This window comes from Mya arenaria, chromosome 3 (assembly GCF_026914265.1).
Source record: "Mya arenaria isolate MELC-2E11 chromosome 3, ASM2691426v1".
Lineage (NCBI taxonomy): Eukaryota > Metazoa > Mollusca > Bivalvia > Myida > Myidae > Mya > Mya arenaria.
In genome coordinates, this window is record NC_069124.1 from 35878316 (window position 1) to 35900367 (window position 22052).

General features: G+C 35.6%; 2 protein-coding genes across 2 annotated transcripts; both read left to right on the plus strand.

Annotated features, from left to right (window-relative positions):
• Nucleotides 1–18770, plus strand: LOC128228080 (tudor domain-containing protein 3-like). Its single transcript, XM_052939169.1, has 13 exons — nucleotides 1–33; nucleotides 7259–7340; nucleotides 7829–7894; nucleotides 8543–8703; nucleotides 9558–9699; nucleotides 10009–10120; nucleotides 10519–10670; nucleotides 10956–11190; nucleotides 12282–12404; nucleotides 13133–14088; nucleotides 16395–16472; nucleotides 16690–16809; nucleotides 18361–18770. The coding sequence occupies exons 1-13, from the start codon at nucleotides 2–4 to the stop codon at nucleotides 18583–18585; spliced, it is 2484 nt and encodes an 827-aa protein (XP_052795129.1). The 5' UTR covers nucleotide 1; the 3' UTR covers nucleotides 18586–18770.
• Nucleotides 4955–6099, plus strand: LOC128228081 (ATP-dependent DNA helicase RecQ-like). Its single transcript, XM_052939170.1, has 3 exons — nucleotides 4955–5190; nucleotides 5476–5608; nucleotides 5787–6099. Exons 1-3 carry the CDS (start codon nucleotides 4993–4995, stop codon nucleotides 5849–5851), a joined length of 396 nt encoding a protein of 131 aa, XP_052795130.1. The 5' UTR covers nucleotides 4955–4992; the 3' UTR covers nucleotides 5852–6099.
• Nucleotides 18771–22052: the final 3282 nt, after the last annotated feature.

Here is a 22052-nt window from a genome sequence, read left to right on the forward strand (position 1 = left end):
CATGGCGGGTGTTTCGTTGCAAGATCGTGGATGGTAATTAAATTACTAAATTAACATTGACATTCAGACATATCATTTTTGACATTTAGTGATATGTAATACATGAATAAGTTTCTTAAACTGTGTCATGTGATATTTTTCTTTAAAGATTGAAATCATACACAAAACTCAAAGTAAAGTTTTTTTTATATGGCTGTCACTCACAGACTGACTTAAATTGAATTTAACAAACTTATATTATCAAGTAATGGTGTACTCAAAAGACCGATGGCGCTGTAATTCGCTATCATAATTGGCACATTTTGCGCATCACACATGTAGTGTTTCTGCTAGCGCCATGCTTAGCTACAATTATGATCGATCAGGGATACTTTTTTTATTATTTTGACATTTCATGTGCAACCCTGTAACGCTACAACTCTCTACCATTTAACACCGAGTTTATAGTAATATTATGCATCAATGTTGAATAATAATGATATAATTGTTACAAATGTACCTGACAGTGATCTTAACTGGATTGAATTTGTCGTTAAGAGTCGTTATTTTCACATAAATATACTCTGGGTCACAAAATGAGCGTTGCAGTCCACCATTTTGTATACATGTTGATATATATCAAATAAATTTGTACCCATCTGTCAATGATTGTTAACCCTCAAACACGCATTCATAGTTATCCTCGCTCTTCCAGGGTTCCCCCTGGGTTCTAAAAAGTTGTCGCCACTTTTTCGCGGTCCAGGGCAGCGCCCTTGTGGGGGTATAGGGGGCAAAGCCCGCTGAAGCTCATGGGGTTTAAGCATTTTAAGAGCCTTAAATTGCATTTAATTAGCACATTGTTGCGCAAAAACAACATTTTGTTGTACATGAAGCACAAGATATTAGCAAATTGTTATTCTATTGACAAAATATATGGACAAGTATATAATAAAAAAAAGGGAAAATATTGCAAAAATTGTGACATAAATATCAATATGTTTATAAAGCCTGCATACAATAGTGTCTTAGAATTAAAGAATACAATTATGAAATTATGAGATAGATTTAAAATAATGGAAACACAAAGAAATATACATTGTCAAACTAGGGCCATACTTTCCCAATAGAAATTCGTCTACTCTTTACTCCAGCCAACTTTTTGGAAGCCTTATCAATTGGGTGTAATTCTATATATTTGTAAGCATACCAAATGATTTCTGTTATCAGTTACTCACTTTTTGAACCCCTAGAATGCCGTATTTATAGCAAATACAGATTGCGACAAAACCGAAGGCAAATCTATTTTTAGCGCATAAACGTCGTTACGATATTTGCATATCACTTGACTTTCCAACAACCTAAAATTCTATGATTTGCATTTTTAAAACTTACACGTTAATAACACAACAAAAAAGCTGTTGAGCTAAATATTAAAATTGTTTACTAATACGAGACATCACAGCTAAAGGATGCAATTGTTAATCCGTGAAAGCAATAAAATTCTGCGATAATTAGCGAGGTGTTGACTGGGCCGTTACCAGCGTTCGACACTAACGGGAGTCCGGTAGTCCGAGACTCCTAAAATTCGGCTCGGACTACCGGATTTTCAGTCTATGCAGTCCGTCGGACTCCTTCATTTCAAAATCCAATTGTACACAAATCGTATCCGAAGGTTAAAAGTATCCGAAAGCTCGTATGTAATTATTTTGCGACTCGTCAAATCGTTATCATTTAGACGCTTTTTAAAGTAGTAATTGACGTCATTGACTGGTATTCATGTATCTTTTAATGTTTGTAATATGGTAACTAAATCGATAAAACCCGTCAAACGGTGTTTAAAAAATATTCCTCGTTGATTTTAGATGTAAACAATGTTTATGTCAATGGTAAAATGGATTTCGCCACCGGCTGCGAAAAATAAAAGAACTGAAAAAGAAAAAAAACACAAAGAGTTTGTAATTTATAGAGAAAGGAAATTCAGCAAGCATGGTTAAAACAATAAACAATAGTCTTGGCTGATGTTTGAACTGACATCTGTATATGAGTACCTGACTGTAGGGAGCTTTTGTCACTGTGCGTTGTAAGGTGCGATTGAAAGCCATCAACAAACTTTTAAGGGCCATGATAATATTATAAGCTAAGAAAATGCAAAAAAGGGAAAAAATAATTAAGTTAATCACCAGCTGGCCGCTTGTTAATTCAGCTGAACAAAGCTATCTTTGACAGGTAGTGCATTCTGTTTATGGATGCTGAACATTATTCAAAAATAAGGACAGTCCTACACAGACTATGTCACCATGTACCAAGCTTATATTGCAAAGTCTGTTAGCATTGGCACAACATATAAGGCATGTCAGTGTCTCATTGCATTGATTGCAGATGAATGTTCCAATTAAACAAAATTCAGTATTTGATAATGCCCCGTTCAATTCCCTTATATCTGATGGCTCCACAGCCGCTTCACAAGAGGCCAAGCTTCTATATGCTAGATCATCAATTCATGGCAATTTCTTCAAGTCATATTAGAATCTATTAGATAAATAGTTTCAGTCATGTTCATGTTATTTGAATAAAACAATTAAAATATAACTTAAATGTGCTCTCAGAATACATTCTCTAGTTTGCCCTTCAGAAATGAAATATCAAAGACTCTGAAATCATTGAATAAATAGTCATCAGTGCTCCAGCCAGGGGGTAGGTCAGAAATGACACTTTTGATGTGAATTAAATTAGCCTTTATGGGACGCTTGCAAGGGCCAGTACTCAACTTTTTATGTAATGTGATGTTACTTCTTTCAATACTTACAGTTTGTTACCACAGCTGTTAACTTTAAGTTAGTGTCAAAAGTAAGTACATTTATAACTCATATCTGACATTGACTGGCAAACAAAAGGACACAGCAGGGTGTAGTAAAATGGCAGCCGGGTACTTGAAAAGGGCAGCGGGTGTCCCAACCTTTTATTTAGGGCTAGCTGGAGCATTGAGTCTATAAATTTGAATATATGTTCTAATTATCCTGGACTCCTTAATTTTATGCCGGACTCCTTGATTTTGAAATTAAGGAGTCCACCGGACTCCTTTTCTAAAAGTCTTAGTGTCAAACACTGCCGTTACTGGTGCCTTAATTATCGGATTTGTTGTAGCAGATGCGCTTGATTTATGACAGTGACAGAATGGATTATCATGCAAGTCAAATATCAACTAAATTTGTTCATTTGCTTGGGATTATTGATTTTTATTTTCCGATGGTATGGTATGTTTGAACCAGCCTAGACCTAACTTTGGGATTTAAGTGGGTTCATATGGTATTTGATTGACCTATTTAAATACAAACCATTGCAGTGCATCTTTGATCTTTACACAGCTCGTGCTGTGACGTCACAAATTGTACTGTTTGATCTGTAGCCGACAAAAGAACAAATTCCATTACATGTGTTAATGAGTTATATTTTCGCAAGTGTTTGTTTGTTTGGATTGCAGTTGATGGTACTTAAATTTTGAGTATTAAAAAAACATTGATGATTGCGGATAAATTAATGTAACAGTTAATGAAATATGTATTGAAATCTGCTAGTTACATGCATATATGCATGATAAGGAAAAAGTAAGTTTTAATTACCGTACGACATAGAAAAAATAACAACGCATTTTAAAAAAAAAGAATTGTCAAAATATTTTTATTTTAAAGGTAACAAAATATGTCTCCTGTGAAAAACAACGTGTTTGGACCGATAACATGTGTTATATTGAGTGTTCATCGTAGCGAAACGAAGCAGATCTATGGTGGTCTTAATCCAATGGGTGTGATCGTGTCACTTTTATTGGGGTGTCATCCACAGACAATAAATCAGTCAGTTGAATACCTTATGTTAAATATTCCTGATTATGACTCTTTTCTTTATGAAATTCTTATAGACTCGCCTATAAGACGGGCCCCCTACTTTAAGGTTCAAAATCAGGACCAAATTTCCCCGTCTTTTAGTCGAGAAAATACGGTACGTCATTTTAAGATTATTTTTTTTTAAATCGTCGCAATAAATTCACCAAATTTGAAAAGTTGTCGCCACTTTTGCGATTTTGTCGGAAATGGTGACAATGACGATCGCCAGCCGGAACCCTGCTTTTCTATGTATTGAGCAGAGCAGCGCAACCTGTGTTCAAAGGGTGATACCTAATTTGTCCGTTATATAATGTTAAGTAGAAAATTAAATTAATTTCAGAGGATAAATAAAAAATATTATTCTCACAGTAAAGCCATCATCCTCATAATCATCATCATCATGTAATCATCATCATCACCGTCATAATCATCATCACGTAATCATCATAATGTAATCATCATCTTCATCATCATTATCATCATCATGCAGCAGTAGATGCAGTAGCATCGACAATATAACGATGTACATGAAAACTTTGCATGCTATCTGAACTCTTTCTTTTTAACGAGTCCATATATACTGCAACTATAAGAATAAGTTGACAGATGTTTTAATAGTTATAAGATAACTCTCAATAAAAATGTACATACAAAAAAATAATGCATATCATGTCACAGAAATACTGAAGCGGTTTGGATGTGGATTGAGTCAAACTGATATTAAAAACTTCTTCAATGTCATCACCAGATCGTTTCTTCGTCACCAATGGTGTTCTTTTGTACCCTTTGGCTCTTGGAGAAAATATCTTCGAACACGTAGCAAACTGCATTTTTTAATTATTATCCATTCAATATATTTCTTGCATTATTCCAATTTTAAGAAATCTTAAAGGAACATGAAAAAAATAAATAACGTTCAATGTGATCAACAAGATGAAAACAAACGGTGCAGGTATCAGCATCAAACAATTTTGGCACGTGACGCGAATACTCTCCAGTGTTCATTTTTTGGTGGCTGCTTCTTTGATCACTCGGTACAACTCGGCCATTTACCATGGAAACCGTTCGCAGCTCCCACTTTGATCATCCCAGGCCATTCGTGGACAACTTACGTTATTTCATTATCATTGCGATGGCTGATACTGTTAAAATATTGTACAATTCCATAAAGGAAAAGTTTAATTTTGAACTTAAGGACGAACAAGTAAATATTATTTCGGCATTGTTGGAAAACAGAGATGTGACTGCTTTGCTGCCAACTGGCTATGGAAAATCTATGTGCTACATTATCCCGCCATTGCTCAAAGACCAGCAGGTTATCATTACAAATGTATATGTACATTATTATTATTATTAAATTAATTAATTACAAATTGACATAAAACTACTCACCATCTTTAAGAGAACATGCGTATTCTCTTTGAAGTCATTAGTTTTTACTGCATATTTGCACATAATCATATTAACAATCCGATATGTTTCACATAACGTGTTATCCATTTCTGAAGTTATATTAAGTTTGAATATATTGTATAATACTAGACATAGTGAAGTAGTAACGTATGCTGCTGCTTCTGCTGCTAATGGTGATGTTGATGAGCATTGCTTTTTGTAGGAGAGTTTTGAATTGCCTCACGTTTCTGTTGTTGTGTCTCCCCTCATCAGCTTGATGAAATATCAACAACAACAGCTGCACAGTTGGGGTATTAAGAGTTGCATATCGAGCGGAAAACAGATAAATGTGAAAGGTAGTTTATAAAATTTAAATAGTTCCTTTGAAGTAATTTGATAAAAGACGCACATTCTTAATGAAATTGTAAATACATTTGCATTTTGAGTCATTTTAAAGTAATGGTAGAATAGACCGAAAAGAGTATTTAAAACTATATTACTTTGTATTTGTACTAGAATAGTGATATTTTCCAGATATTGCAAGGGCCGATGTTTCGATAATATTTGTCACTCCGGAGGCATTGATACGAAACCAGTGAAGGGACCTGTTACTGGATTCCAAATTTAAAAAAAAGACATTGCTTGTTGGCATGTGACGATAATTTTGATATAGATAACAATACAATGACGGAAATGCACAATCCTCGTTTGTAGTCAAGTCATTATATCTATACAGTTTTATGTTTTGTACTGTCTCTATGTATCATTCAAGGAATGACTGTGTTGTTGTTGTTTTATGTGAACAGTTATACGTATTATCTTGTACCTATATAAGGCATACATAAATTTATAAACAAGTCGCGTATGTGTCAATTACTTTATGAAATATTTCACTAGCTTGTAGTAGTAAACAAATAGACACACAAAATCACTGTCTAGACTCCTGGCAAGTCACCGCCAGATTTATCCATATATCGTTACAAAAATAGCTTTAAATTAAAGAAAAAATATTTTTAAATAATTTCTAAATATGTATTGACTTGATACGTAGTATGTAGAAAACAATGTTGGAGCCCTAAATGCACGGTATCACGGTGGAATGTTAATTATGTGCTCACACACTAAATTGTGACAACTTCTGCCTTTATACACCTTTATTGATACATTCAAATACATATTTCATCAAAAAAGTAATTCATAGGCGAATAAGCTATGTTCTCCCAACTCAACCCAACAAACACGTTAGCGTTCAGCGCATTGAAATGGTTGCATTTAAAATAGTGTTATTTAACCGAACCTATTAACGACCAAAATATTCCAAATCCTTTACCCTGTTTCATACATGTACACAACCTGTCAGATTTGTCCTAGATTTACAGATTAATGGATACAATCGATGCATGTAAGTGCATTATGGTATCTGAACATTTTTTTTTTGCATAATGACATTTGAATTTATAACGGAGATAATTTAAAAATTGTGGCCGCGAGGATTCTCTGCGCATGGACCGCTTGCTACTTTTTGCTGGGATGGTGGACGTCTCGAGTCTGTCATAGTAATAGAATCGTCAAAAGACTCGTTGACGGCCATTTAGGTGGACTAGCGCCATGCTGCCCTTTTGAATGTTGAAAATGTGCCATGCTCTGAATCTGAATGATACGTGGTAGAGTCCAATACTGCCTTTAACACCACGGTGAGGGAGTGCGCTTTTTGTTAATGACAGTTGAAAAGAGTTCACTGAATAAGAGTGTTTGGAAGATTTGGCTAGACCACTATTTTGTCAGAACTATCTTTGGATTTTTTTTCATTGCATTGCAAAGAGAGATTTACGACTAAGATATCTTTATGAAACAGGGCCCAGGTGATTAGGAAAACCAAGACACATTTAAAGGCTGTAAAGAGCATAATACATATATATGTATAATCGTACAATAATATTCAATGAAATCATCCTAAAGACAAGCATATAAATATTAGTTGAGTTTTTGTTCTCTTTTTCGTCAAGGTACTTGACAGGGGAAGGGATTGCCCAGTGTACACAAACTGGCAAGTCAGATGTAGACTCCATCATCAAGTCTGCTTTAGATGTAAGTCCTAGTACTCATTTTTTTCTTAAAAACGCTTTCCCAATTGGATGAATTTTCAAATGAAATTGTTAAAAAAAATAAATTCTTATTCTGTTAAGCCATTGCATTTTTTGTCGATATGATTCAAATAGTTAATTTTTATGCCTGTGTTTTTTAAATAAATTCTTTGAATCAGGGATTTCTCTGACACAGGAAACCTGAGTACTGACTTAATTTTCTTTCAAGGGGTCACCATTTACCACAAACTTCATCCATGTGTGACTTTTGCCAAGTGTAAGCCATACATGTAAAAAGTGGGACCCTGTACAATTACAAGGGATTCCAAATTTGTCAAATTAGGGTCCAGGAAACATGAAAATTCCTTCTTGAATGGAATAATTCTGAAATAGCTGATTGAGTTAATGTTTCCTGTTATTACATACCCAACTTTAAGTTATGATTTTAAGAAAAAGGCCTTTATTTTCAGTGTTTGTCTTTATTTCTTGTAGATTGACCTTCGTGAGATTGGCAAAGGATGGCTGCCAGAGGACGTAAACAGAGGAAAGGCAGATTATGTAAGTTTCGTACCTTCAGGTAACAATGTCATTATATACCAGCAACAAATAAACAATTTATTGGACAAATTGTTAAGGCCATATAAAAACAATGGTGTGTTTCCAGTAACCCGACCGACCCTGTCCTTACCCTTATTATTTTTTTGGTTATTTTTCTTTTATATATGATTTTTATAATTGCAAATATAAACACTGTTGTAATATTATTTGTACAAGTTGATACAGTTGACTTTACTGTTACTTTAATGTTGGAATGTCCCAAGCTAAAACACTTTTTCCTCGATATACAATCGTCCTGCTTCGAAATCCCTTGTGTGGTGTCTGCATCAAATACTTGTTTCTAAAATGTTAAAGGAAAAGTTTCCAGGAAAAGAGATATTTATAAAAAAAGGTCTCCACAAGAAATTGGTCCCCCTGCAATGTGTGCAATGTTTCTTCACAGAAACAGGCTTTATCTCAGTATTTCCATTTCTCTGTCTATTTATGTATAAATATCATTCTTGTTAAGCGGAAAATATGCATTCTATAAAAAAATGTAATACCCAATTTCAGTGAAGATGAGTTTTTTTCCAATCTGAAAGCCCATGACCTCCAAAGCAAATAGTAAAACCTCACAGGACTTTATAAAACAAATACCAATATTTCTAGGTTCAGGGTCCTGGAGTGTTGCAGCTTCAGAAGATACGGAATGTTTCCGCACCGAAGGATAATGAGGATTCCCAGGCGGCACCCCGTATTTTCAAGTTCAGCCTCACGGACGGACATGTCACATGTAATGCCGTGGAAACTGAGAACCTGAATGGAGTCAGGTGAATATTTGGTTGATAAATTGCTAAAATCTAAATTTTAATAGATATTTTTGTTTCTCAGGTCACAAATAAGTTTTTTTGGTTTGCCTTACCAAACTACACACAAAAATACATGTGACCGGAATATATGTTTGACCCACCGGAGAGGTGGTCGTGATTTAATTTATTTTTTCATTATGGAATTAAGGGTAAGGAAGTGAATTGAAACAAAAAAGCAACACTACCTACCCATCCACACCTCAAAATGTGGGTCGGATAAGGTGAGACAAAGTTTTTTTTAATATAAAATATTTTTATAGGTATATAAAAATAAGCACTTTGTTAGTTAACACGCCAATATGTATCACTTATTCAGAAATAAGTTTGTTCTTTAATGTCAATGGATAATTGGTTACGATATTAGCTGTCAGTTCAGGATTATGCATACTCCCAGTCTCTGTAGGCTCGACCTGTAGGTTAGTTATGAAGTTGTACAAAACAACCAACTTAAACATTATTAGTGTATTAGTATTGCATGTTTTGTATTAACCTGAATAAAAAAAGTTGTTTCACTTCATTTTAGCAACAATGAAGATATGATAGATTGTAGTAGAGTTAATAACAACATGTTCAGGATTAAATCTGAGCTTTCACTTCAGATTATTGTACTGTTGTAAAGATCTGAATTGCTCGGACATTTGCATAAAAACCAGAAGGAAGTTCCTTGAAGTGAGTTTTAAATACTCATGAGAACAATAGCCAAAGGGGTTGGAGCCGCTTTAGGCATGAATCCCCCATACTCAAACAGACCCACTGCTATTTTTCAGAATCAGCTGTTAGAACCCCTTGTTTTAAGTATTGCATTGTATTTTCAGTATGAGCACTGCCCCTGGCACCAAGATCTTCCTGAAGGTTACGGTGGATGTCGAACACGGGTTCCTGCTCCTCAACAACAAGAATGCCAAATCTCTAGGAGGTCGGGTGGACAAGCTGGCGGAGGGATGGGAACTAAAGCGGGTAGGATTACAGATACCTGGAAATTGACTGTCTCGATGTAGAGTCATCCTGTACACAGATATTAGACTAATAATGTATTTGGACAGAAAGTCTACATGTATTTTTTTTAAACAAAGTAACACATTAAAATTATGGTACATTTTATGCATACATGTATTATATTATATTACACAGATACTATCAAATGAAATTCCTTGAATTTTAACTTTTCTGTTATTTCCAAACACATTCATGTTAAGTTAGATATAAGACAAACATGTCATCAATGATTGAAGGCTGTATAGTGTTATTGGTACATGTGTATTCCAGAAACTGGCGAAGCAGAGTCGTGCCACATTCAACACAGATGGGGGACCGCCACTATTTGTTCCATTTGGTCAGAGAATCTCTACTGATGCATACAAAGCACAGCCTAAAAGAGGTATTGGCAAAGGTTTTACTGGACTTATGGACATTTCTAAATCAAATAGTGATGTACTTGGCTGTCAGACAGGTTAACATATATTTGCAGTATTGAGTAATCATGTAAGATTAAAGTGATGCGTATTAACACACAATCATCGTGTTAACGTAACTTGATGTTGTAATACGTTAAGAGTGAGTTTGCAAGAATTCTTAAGTCAAAATTCTCCTATGATCATTTCTGAGTAATGGTGAATGAAACAGTTTTAGATTTTTTACTATATTTCATTGACTTCTCCATTGTGCAGACAACTTGTTGTAGGAAGCCCTGAACAGGGACAATCAGCCAAGCAGAAGGCAATAATTGCTGAGGCCATGCAAGCTAATCATCTGTAATGTACTTGACTCTATTTATAGACAACTTCAAATCTCTGGAGACCCTTAAGGGGGACAAGGATAAAACTCGTGCGGAGGAAATTGAGTTTGAGGCCCAGCGGAAGGCCACAATCGCCGAGGCTTTGCAGGCTAAGGAGGATGGGCTGACAAAAAAGTTTGGGGGAGGTACCAAGGTACGGTCCGATGGAGAGGACTGTTTGATAATGGCTAGTGTACTAGTTGGAATAAGGGGTAAATTGTATATTTTAGACAGTTATCTGGTTGGTTGGATATGTGGCCTGTTAGGGATCAATATTTTGTATGGTTCTTTGGATAAATTATAGCTAATAATAAAAACATAAAAAATGTTTTTTTCCAACTGAAGTGAAATCTGAACTGAAGATAATCCATTCATATTTCAATTTTTTTTAACTTGGTGTTTTACAAGTTTTATATACTGTGTCAAATGTTCTAACTAGGTAAATGACAGAGATATTGCAAAAATCGTTGAGATGGGATTTCAAGCTGAGGATGCCACGTCAGCATTAAAACAAAGTGGAGGGAACTTCCAACAGGCCCTAGATTCTCTGCTCTCAGGGAGGGTCCTGCCTGGGCGGAGCGGTTTTGGAAGAGGGGGTCCAAACAGGCAGGGGAGTTACGAGTCTGACAGGGGGAGAGGCGGAAGACGAGAACGGAGAGACGACGACACAGGAGGTAAGTGATATTTGTATCAGAGATATTGTGAAACGGTTGTTGTGTAGACTTTTTTAGTGGTGGGTCATCAAGATAATGTGTAGAATTTGCTGAGAATTTGCTGACCTTGATAGCACATGGGAACTGTTATGACTTCTGCAGCTTGAGCATCAAGCAGATATTTTTGAAGTTGCTTATTGCCCTGTCTAATTTCTGTTTTTGTTCACAAGAAGGGTATGTAAAGGATATGCTGAAGTAGGTCTGGCACACAGTGTTTTACAAAATCACTCATACCTCACATAATGTTTTATGAAATTTTGGAGAACAAAGATTCTGTCAGAACTGTAAATAATGGATGCTTTTTGAGAAAAATTCAGCTAAAATTCTCCCCTATGTATCATGTACAATAAGTTATCTACCGTGATGGCCAAATGTGCACACAGTTTTCCAAATCACATCTTGTGGTAATCATAGGGTCTCTCTCTGTAAGCGGACACTTTTATCACAAGGCTTAACCAATAAGGAGAGAGTATAAGTGCTGTTATATAAATGTATATATATTGAAAACTGCATTTTTATCTCATCTTGTTGTAAATTGGGCCGTCAACAGTGAATGTGTAAAAGCCAGGTGATTCTTAAAACATTGCTAGAAAGGCCAAAGGCCAGATGAGCTTGCTCAATGGTACGGTGTCTGATCGTCCATTCCTATGTAAATGATTGCTTGTGACACAATAAAAGTTTTCAAGGACCATTGAAATGCAAAAAACTTTTCTAAGGTAGACAACTATCTGTGTGTGTTGTAATGTTGTAACGTTGGTCTGACTGATTGATTTGAGTTTGGGTTCAGTATACTGCCTTTTACTAGTAAGTCAAAATTGCTATAATTTTGCTTGTGAACATGTACATACATAATGAATGCTCTGAATTGAAAATGACTAAAAGAGCCATGCTACTTCAGTATCAGTTTTTATGGGCCTCTTGTTTTTAAATGTGAATCGGGCCCAATTTGGGTCCTATTGACGGAAAAGAAATACAATGGCCAAGTTACCCTTTAACATACATAAAAATTGATAAATGTCTAAACTAGGCTCTGATGTCCCATTGTGATCTAGGTGGTGGCAGAGGGAGACGGGGCCGAGACCAAGAGGAGACAGGGGACGCCAGCAGTAGACCTTCAGGGCCTGCAACTCTGTTTGACTTCCTCAACAAGAAAATACCTATTGGCGACACAAAAGGTAAAGTAAGAAAAATGGAATGAGCTTTTCTTGGTGACTTTGTTTCTAAAACAAGATAAGCCCAGAAAGCTAATCCATGGCTCTGTTTGACTTCCTCAACAAAAAAATACCAATTTGTTAGTCTACACTGGTTAACACAATTTCTGCAAAAAGCTTAAAGCTTCCCTGTGTAATTGTGTTAACCATTTAAATACCCAATGAAAAGATACAATCATATAAAGAAGTGAACTGGTGTTGAGACAATTTTGGCAACAGTTTGTAGCCACCTTGGCTCGGTATACTAAACGTATTTGACTTTCCATTCAAAGTTCCCATTGGTTAGTCAAAAGGTACAGACAATCTTACGAATGGGTTGGGCTACAATAGTTTCTGCCAAAGCTTGATGCCTTAAAATTTAAGCCCCAACGCCATGGCATAGTAAAAGGAAAATTCTTCAGTCACTATTTTAATAGATCAAACTGTTTAAAAATAGGTTCTTGCTGCAGCTTGTGTGAATCACAAATCATAATTATCAATATTGTCACCTGAAAGTTTGGTGGTTGTTGTGGATACCAATTTGGATGTAGCGTTTGAAGTAATATTCCAATTTTTCATCAATGTAGTTTGCATTTAACTTCATTTGTATCAATCTACAAACATTTTTAACAGTATTGTAATTTTTATGTTAAAAATCTTACTTCCCACAAATCCCTTGTTTTTTGTATGAAACAGTATGCCTTGTATTTCAGGGGAGAGCAAATCCATGATCACCAAATCTACCTCAGATCAACTACCCCAGAATGACACAAGGGATCACAGAAACTATTCACAGACCAATATCGACCAGTCTTACAGGTCCAAACAGGCCGAGCCTCCACGATTCTCCCAGAAGCCTCGGCAACAAGGGTCGGGAGGACAAGGACAGTTCAACAGAGGTCGTAACTATGACAACCAGTCAGGGTCAGAGGGCTCAGAAAGGTCACAAAATGACCAACGACCTAAAACTTCTACGAGTGATAGTAGAAATTTTGATAAAAGAAATATGGATAGAAGTTATGTTGATAGGAATGATAGAAATAAGGGTAGAGGTGATAATGGTTTTAGTGATAGGAGAAATAATTTTAATGAGGGGGATGGTCGACGAGGCGGGGGAGGCGGTAGGGACGGAAGGAGTGAGAGGGATAGGGACTTTAGACCGGGAGATAGGCGGAACCAGTATGACAATCAGAAAAGTGCTAATAACAGTTCAAAACCAAGTGCCAACAATTATAACCAGCGATCGAGAGAGGACCAAACAGACAATAAAAGCTCTAGTCAGAGGTATGAGAAACCAGACGATAGCCAAAAACGTGATTCACAGTTTAGAAAACCAGATAGAACTGACAAAGGAACCGATAGACCGAAAAACCAGCAGAAAAATCAAAACCAGAAACCAGACTCTTCACAAAATAGAGATTCTTATAATGATCAAAAATACAATAATAGGCAACAGGACTCCTATTCAAAGGAAGGTAATTTGAGGCAGAAATCTCAGTCTAACAAGGGAGGTAATTCACAGACTTCAGATGACATAAACAATTTTTCGCAGAGTTATCCCCAAGTTGTGCAAACCAGTTACAATGACTATAACATGAACAACAATGCTGTTGCTAGCAGTTGTGCTGCACAATTCTCTCCAGAGTATGTCTACACAGACATCCCACAGGTACGAACAGTGTATTATAAATGTAATAATTAGCTGGATTTTAGTCAATCACTTTCATCACCATTGTGGAATCATCTCAAAACCATCCAAGATCAATGACATTTTTCATGTGTTTATTCTGGAAACTAAAAGCCTTGATACAGGCCATGCAGCCTGTCCCAAGGTTGGTTATTTTATCCTGACCAAAAACACATGTTTGGTCTTTTTCTTGCAAACCTTAAATTCCATTTTAGCAAAATAGTTGATGTGAAAGGCACAGGAGAGCTCATTTCACCAAAATAGCCTATCAACGATGTTTACTGAAATCATGATGCTTTGTAATTTTTTGTAAACTTTTTATGTCAAATACTTCCTCTTAAAGTTTTAATACAAATCTTTTTTAAAATTAATTATTTTTAGTAATGGTGACTTCTGTGAAGAATTTGTACAGTATTCATTTGCTCTCTATTTAAATGTCCTAATTTGTATCATTTTTAGCTCGACTATTCATAGAATAAGGAGAGCTATACTACTCACCCAAGCGTCGGCGTCACACCTTGGTTAAGGTTTTGTGTGCAAGCACACATAGGTTAATATTTCAGCAACTACTTGAGGTATTTGCATTGAGACTTTATACAATGGTACTCAACCATCCAACCTACTTAATTAACCAAGTTAGATAACTCTAGTTTGCATTTATGCAAAAAATAGGCCTTTATTATTTCACTTAGAAATTATCTGATTAAGGTTTTGCGTGCAAGCACACATAGGTTAATATCTCAGCAACTGCTTGAGGTATTGCATTGAGACTTGATACAATAGTACTCAACCATCCAACCTACTTAATTAACCAAGTTAGATAACTCTAGTTTGCATGTAATGCAAATAATTGCCCTTTATTATTTGTCTTAGAAATTCTGGTTAAGGTTTTGCTTGTAAGCACACATACCCGGTAGGTTAATTTCTCAGCAACTGCTTGAGGTATTGCATTGAGACATTATACAATGGTACTTAACCATCCAACCTACTTTATTAACCAAGTTAGATAACTCTAGTTTGCATTTAATGCAAAATAATTGCCCTTTATTATTCGACTTAGAAATTCTGCTTAAGGTTTTGCATGTAACCACATTTAAGTCAATATCTCAGCAAACATATCTTGTATTGCATTGAAACTTCAGATATGTATTCCCAACTATCTAACCTACTACATTAATGAAGTAAGACAACACCTTTTTAATATAATGCAAATTATGGGCCTTTATCATTTGACTTAGAAATTCTGGTTATGGTTTTGCATGTAAGCACACATCAAATAGTATCTCAGCAACTACTTGATGTATTGCATTGAGACTTTATACAATGGTACTCAACCATCCAATCTACTTAAATAACCAAGTAAGATAACTCTAGTTTGCATTAAATTCAAATAATGGCCCCTTTTTATTCGACATAGAAATTCTGGTTAAGGTTTTGCATGTAAACACTTGTAAGACAATACCTCAGTGAATACATCATGTACTATTGCATTGAAACTTTACACACAGGCTCCAAATCATTTAATCTTCTTATTTAATCAAGTAAGATAACTCTTATCTTTCATATTATAGAATTTTTGCACCTTTATTATGCCACTTAGAAATTCTGGTTAAGGTCTTGCATGTTAGGATAATATCTCAGCAACTATTTAATGTATTGCATTGAGTCTTTATACAATGGTATTCAACCACCCAACCTAATTGAATGACCAAGTTAGATAAATGTATTTTGCAAATAATGGCCCTTTATTATTAGACTTAAGAATTCTGGATAAAATTTTCCATGTAACCACATTTATGTTTATATCTCAGCACAGCATGTATTGCATTGAAATCTAATCTAACAGTGATCCATGCATGTTTCGCCATAACTTTTCAATCCATACACTGAAAAGCGGCGGAATAGTCGAGCGTGCTGTCTCTGTGACAGCTCTTGTTGATTTTTATAATATAACATGTTAAAAGTTGTCCATCATGTGACTTATCTGGCATGGGGGAGCCAGATGGAATTTTCCAGCAAGGTCATATATTCAAATGCCTATCCAGTGTGCAAGAAATCAATATAAAACTGGATACATATGATCTCTACATTGACAATCACATGACGCATACATGTTGCAAGTCCCAGCACTCTTGGTCAAATAAATTCACAGATTTGAGTGACCTTAACAAGTTGATGTTATAAAGATGATCATAGTATATCGGTTTAGATAAATTATACATGTACATGTTAAGTTATTCAGTATTATATGGTATTATTGACTCTGTTGTTTCATTTACCCCTGACAGGCTGTGAGCCCCACAATGACACAATTCAGCATTAAACAGGGTGACCGTGTGATGGCAAGATACTGGGAAGATGGCAATGTAAGCAGATTTCTACTCCTTACGTTTTACAAATATCACCAGCCAATAATGATTTAGATGCCTCACACACAAGAGGTAGCAAAGTTGACCCTGGACATTGTCACGTGCGGGGTGACTTGTTGCCTGGAAATTACAGATATGGATGTCAAAATATTGTGATTCCTGATTTTGATCAATACCTGAACAAATTGGAACCGTTTTAACTTTATTTTTCCAGTTTTACAATGCCCAGATAGCTGTGTTGCCCCGGGACATGAGCACATGCGTGGTGACCTTCACTGAGTATGGGAACACAGAAGAGGTCCGCCTCACAGATATCAGACCACTCCCACAATTGGTAATCTAATTTGTTTAAGGGCATTTTTTGGGTCTGGGGTTTCCTGGGATTTTTTGGGTACTTGATATTAAAAGCTTTCATGTATTAGATCAGGTGTTAGTAAGATGGGAACATAAACTTTGTTTTTAATTAAGCAAGTTATAACAAACCATACAATAAAAGCAAATTTTGAAGAGCTTTTGTCATACAACACACATTATGCCATAAACAAGCTCTGCAGAGCTTTTATCAAAAACATTTATGGAATGAATTGTGGGATTGATCTCATTATCAGGGTATGAATGCAGTTGGGCTGGTTAAAGTGTGTGGAGTGACCACACATACTTTAATCAGCCTTACTGCATTCATATCCCCGATAATGACTTCAACCACGCAATTCATTACTTATATTGACACCAAGAGTTCATTGTTTATTTTTAGAATTGTTAAAAAAAAAATATTAATTTTATTTAAAAAAAAAGTTTCATCTATTCTTTCTCACCCATTCTGTAAATAGAACGACCCGACTGTTATCGGAAACAATTTGTCATACATGTATGACGTCATAACAATGCGGTGAAAACGGCTTTGTTGATTTTAAACGTAAAATTGAAACGCTAGTGACAAAAATATTATAACAAATCATAAATTAACATTTTCAACATGTCAAAGTTTTTCGTGGCCTGCTGACACAGTTAAAACCAAAAACAAGACGAAAAATTTCAATGTATATTGATATGCAATACTAGCATATCGAACGATGTTGGGTGCATGGGATGATAATTGCAATTGCTGAAAGGCCGTTCATTTAAGGAATGGAAGTTGAGGTGTAAATATAACACCATAAGCACGCTCTACAGAGCTTTACAGCAAACATTACACCATAAGCAAGCTCTGCAGAGCTTTATAATAAACATTACTTTGTAAGCAAGCTCTACAGAGCTTAACAACAAATATTACACCATAAGCAAGCTCTGCAGAGCTTTATTACAAACATTACACTGTAAGCAAGCTCTGCAGAGCTTTGAAACAATCATTACACCATAAGCCTGCTCTACAGAGCTTAACAGCAAACATAACACCATAAGCGCACTCTTCAGAGCTTTACAGCAAACATTACTCCATAAGCAAGCTCTGCAGAGTTTTACAGCAAATATTACACCATAAGCACGCTCTACAGAGCTTTAAAACAAACATTACACCATAAGCACACTCTGCAGAGCTTTACAGCAAACATTACACCATAAACAAGCTCTTCAGAGCTTTATATTTATAACGAAACATTACACTTTAAGAAAGCCCTGCAGTCCTTTTATAACAATCAGTTCTACAAAAACACACCATGAAAGCAAGCAGGTTCGCCACCAGACTTATTTCAAGTAAATTTTCAAAACTTGATGGAATTTGAGAACAAAATCTAGAGGTTGCTGCTTTAAGAAGGAAAGGTTGGGTCACATTTAACAAAACATTGATTTTGTCATGTCTTAGCAAGCTCTACAGAGCTTTTGAAAGACTATGATAAGCTATATACATTACGTCAACTTTTCTCAAAATTTGGTGTTATTTGTTTAGATGGCCCAGATGGGAGGCAACATGATGCAGCCGGACATGAGCATGCCCCCACCCCAGATGTACTATTCAGCCCCAGCCCCTCTGGGCTCCCCTGGGGGTATGGAGGAAGTAATACAGGGAATGGGGAGTATGGAGTTTCGACGGGGTGGTGGCGGGCAGCCCTACCAGGCCCGAGACAATCGACCTCAACAGCAATACTATCAACCTCCTCCACAGCGGAGATGAGGGCATCAGGGACTGGGTGGGTGAGTGAATGCAAGGGTTGTTGATAAAGGATGGGAAAAGGGCTGAATGAGGTGTGGGCATTCCTTCAGGGCCCGGATACACGACCACAGCAGCAGTACTGTCAGCAATCACCACAAAAGAGAAAGGCACTGGATGCATGGATATGTTTTTTCGTGGGGAGGGGTGGGGGATGAATGAAGATGGGGAAGGGGGCAGGCATTGGTAACTGTGACCAGGCCATGGATTCGTGGTCACATCAGTAGTATTATCAACCTCCTACGCAGTGGAGATAGGGTCTGGATTCAAGTAATGATTGTGTGTTTTTGTGAGTCATTCAAATCAGCTCAGATTAAAAAGTTTGTGTATTTACCTACCTCAAGGTATCAGATGTACAATGTTTAATTTTTAACTTGCATAAATCCCTTACAAATGAAATTAAAATAATATGGGGTCACCAGGCATAGAAAATTAGTATAATTGTTCATAGGATACCTTAAACTGGGTTTGCATTCTAGGACACTACCAATACAGGGGCACCTATCATTGTATAGGAAATCATTCGATTATTTGGAACAAAGGAGACCGGTGGCCTACTTACTTTTTAATATTGTTTAATGAGATCTCATTGTATTTTCAAGTTCGGCTTTTTCATTAAACTCTTCTTACAATTAATTAATCATATATAAAATGGTTGTTAGAGTAATACTTATTTCCTTAAAGCAAACTTCATTTAAAACAAACATCATAAAAAACAACAACTATGCAATGGAAAACTCATAAATCAAATTTATAATCGGCCAAATTACACCGGTTAAGTATATTTCTGGAACTTGGATTAATATCAAAATGATCTGTTTTTAGATTTTTTGGTACAAGTGCAGCAGTTTATGTAGTATTTCCTTTCTTAAAATACATGTAAAAGGCATCCGTATGGAGGTTAATGTTTTCAAAATTTGTTTCGTTTTTGTTGCTTTATTTTGCAATCTTCTTTCAACTTTTGCACCGATAATATTATTACATGTTTAATGCAAGAAGTACACAAGTAGTTTGTAGTTTATAAGGTACATGTATGTAGAAGCATTTCAGCTTTGCTGCATTTAATCGCAACTGTTTGATGTCTGATAAGAAAACTGTTTTGTTATAGTGTAAAACTGCGATGGCTCCAGGACGCAAGGGTCCGAGCTAAAACCTCGAGGGAACCGATGTTTCAAACCACCCAAGGTTCAATTTCCCAAGTCTGTTGAGAAATGTCTTTCAGTGTATTTTAAGTTTGAAGTCATTAAACGGAATGTTTACTTCAACACAGATTATATATTGTGTTGTGGAAATTGCTCATATGTTCAAAGGCTGTTGTACTAAATGAAAAAAGTAAAAGTAAAACCAATAAATCAAGAAGTTGTAAAGTTTATTTTTTACAAAAAGCAAATTTTCTAAAAAAGCAAATATTATCGCATAAGTCAGATTTAAGTTTTGCAAAATCAAGGATTGATAATTGGCGCATCTTGTCTTTCTTGCGAAACTTTTGAATCATAATATGGTGTGACAGTGTACAGAGCGTCTGAAGAATACTGTCAGCATCACAATTAACTTCTTATATTTATCTTCTCAAATGCCATTATCAACTTATCAAATCAACTGACATTGCAATTTTGACAACTTGAAATTTTTTTAACACCAAGCAATTGTTTGTTTATTAAGAACTCGCGTTTGGGGAAAATGTGTGAAATTTTGACCTTGAGGGAGTCATAACGTTGTGGTGCATGACTCCTTGACTTGATTTGATGCAGCTTCAATATTTTAAATGAAAATAGAAGGGAAAATGTTCGGGACTAAGCTTCGACCTCGAGGGACTGCTGGTTCTCGAACGACTGCCTGTTCCAACGACCGCAGGTTTACTGTATTACATTTATGTTGCATACATTCAATGCATTTGTCATTTTAAGCAACTTTGAAGTATGTCTATGAAATATATATATATATATTAATTGCAATTTGTGTACTTAAATAACAAAAAAGAAATGATAATTTTGCACAGAGTTTTCTTCAATGTTATATGTAACCATCAATAAATGTTATTGTTCTAAGAAAATTTGATTTTATCCAGCAAAACATTTCATTTGATATTATAATTATCATTCAATTACAATTGATAATACCTGCAAACTGCAATTTACATTATTATTGTGACATAATGTTGTATGTCAACAAGAACCCAAATCACCAAACCAGACTTGTGGGTTTTATAGCTTGACTATTCGAAGAATAAGGAGGCTTTACTACTTGGCCCGGCGTCGGCTTTGGCATAAGTCTCTGGTTTTAAGTTTTAGGGCAAGTTGGCATTTTTAACTCCAATACACCCCATTCAATTCACTTAATACTTCCCACAGTTGTTATGAATAACTGTTAACTTCTGAATAACTTTAGTTAGGGTTGACAAATTGTGACCAAACTTGGTATGTAGGAAGAGTTTATGGAGGACTCCCATGGGATTGTGTTTGGGGCCCCTAGGTTCAAGGTCACTGTTACTAAACATAGAAAAAAGCTGTTGAAACTGAATCTCACAACAAGGGCTGTATTTCTTTGGTGAATTATTGAAAACCTGGTTTTGTCACATAACAAGGTTTCTTGTTTCTTGTATTCATTCTTAAGACAAAGCGGTGAATAGTCGAGCTCTGTCCTTTGATAGCTCTTGTTTTATAAATGATCGAAAGTCCTTCAATTATTCATAGTAAAGCAACAATTATTGAGTACATTTATAAATGATTTCATAGAAAATAATTGTTTTTTACAGTGTAAGATAGCAATTTATTTCACCGAGTTGTATTTTGTTACTGAAATGTTTAATTTTGTTGTTCCTAAGGTTAAAAATTGCCTCATTGTATTTTTAGCTTGACTATTCAAAGATTAAGGAGGGCTAAACTACTCGCTTCAGTCTCAACGTCAGCGTCTGGTTAAAGTTTTAGGGCAAGTTGGGATTTTCTCTTATAAGTCCAGTAACCTTCACTCAATTCACTCATGAGGTTAGATAACTCCATATTATCCTTTATTCAAATTATGGCCCCTGATTAACTAAGGAACTTAGGTTCAAGTTTTAGGGCAGGCTGGGATATTTATTAATTTCTTCTATACCCTTCATTCAATTGACTTACTACTTTACACAGTTGTTAAGGACCATCATGCAATGAGGTTACATAACATAATATTATCCTTAATACAAGTTATGGCCTCTGATTGAATTATGAACTTACCGTAGGTTAAAGTTTTAGGGCAGGTTAAAGTTTTAGGGCAAGTTTGGATTTTAATAAAAAAACACTTTTATACCCTTCATTCAATTGACTTGATCCTTCACACAATTAATGACGACCACCCTACAATAAGGTTACATAACTCCATTTTAACCCTAAATATAAATTGCATGGCCCTTGATTGACTTTTTCTAAAAAAAGAACAATGATCTTTTTATATCT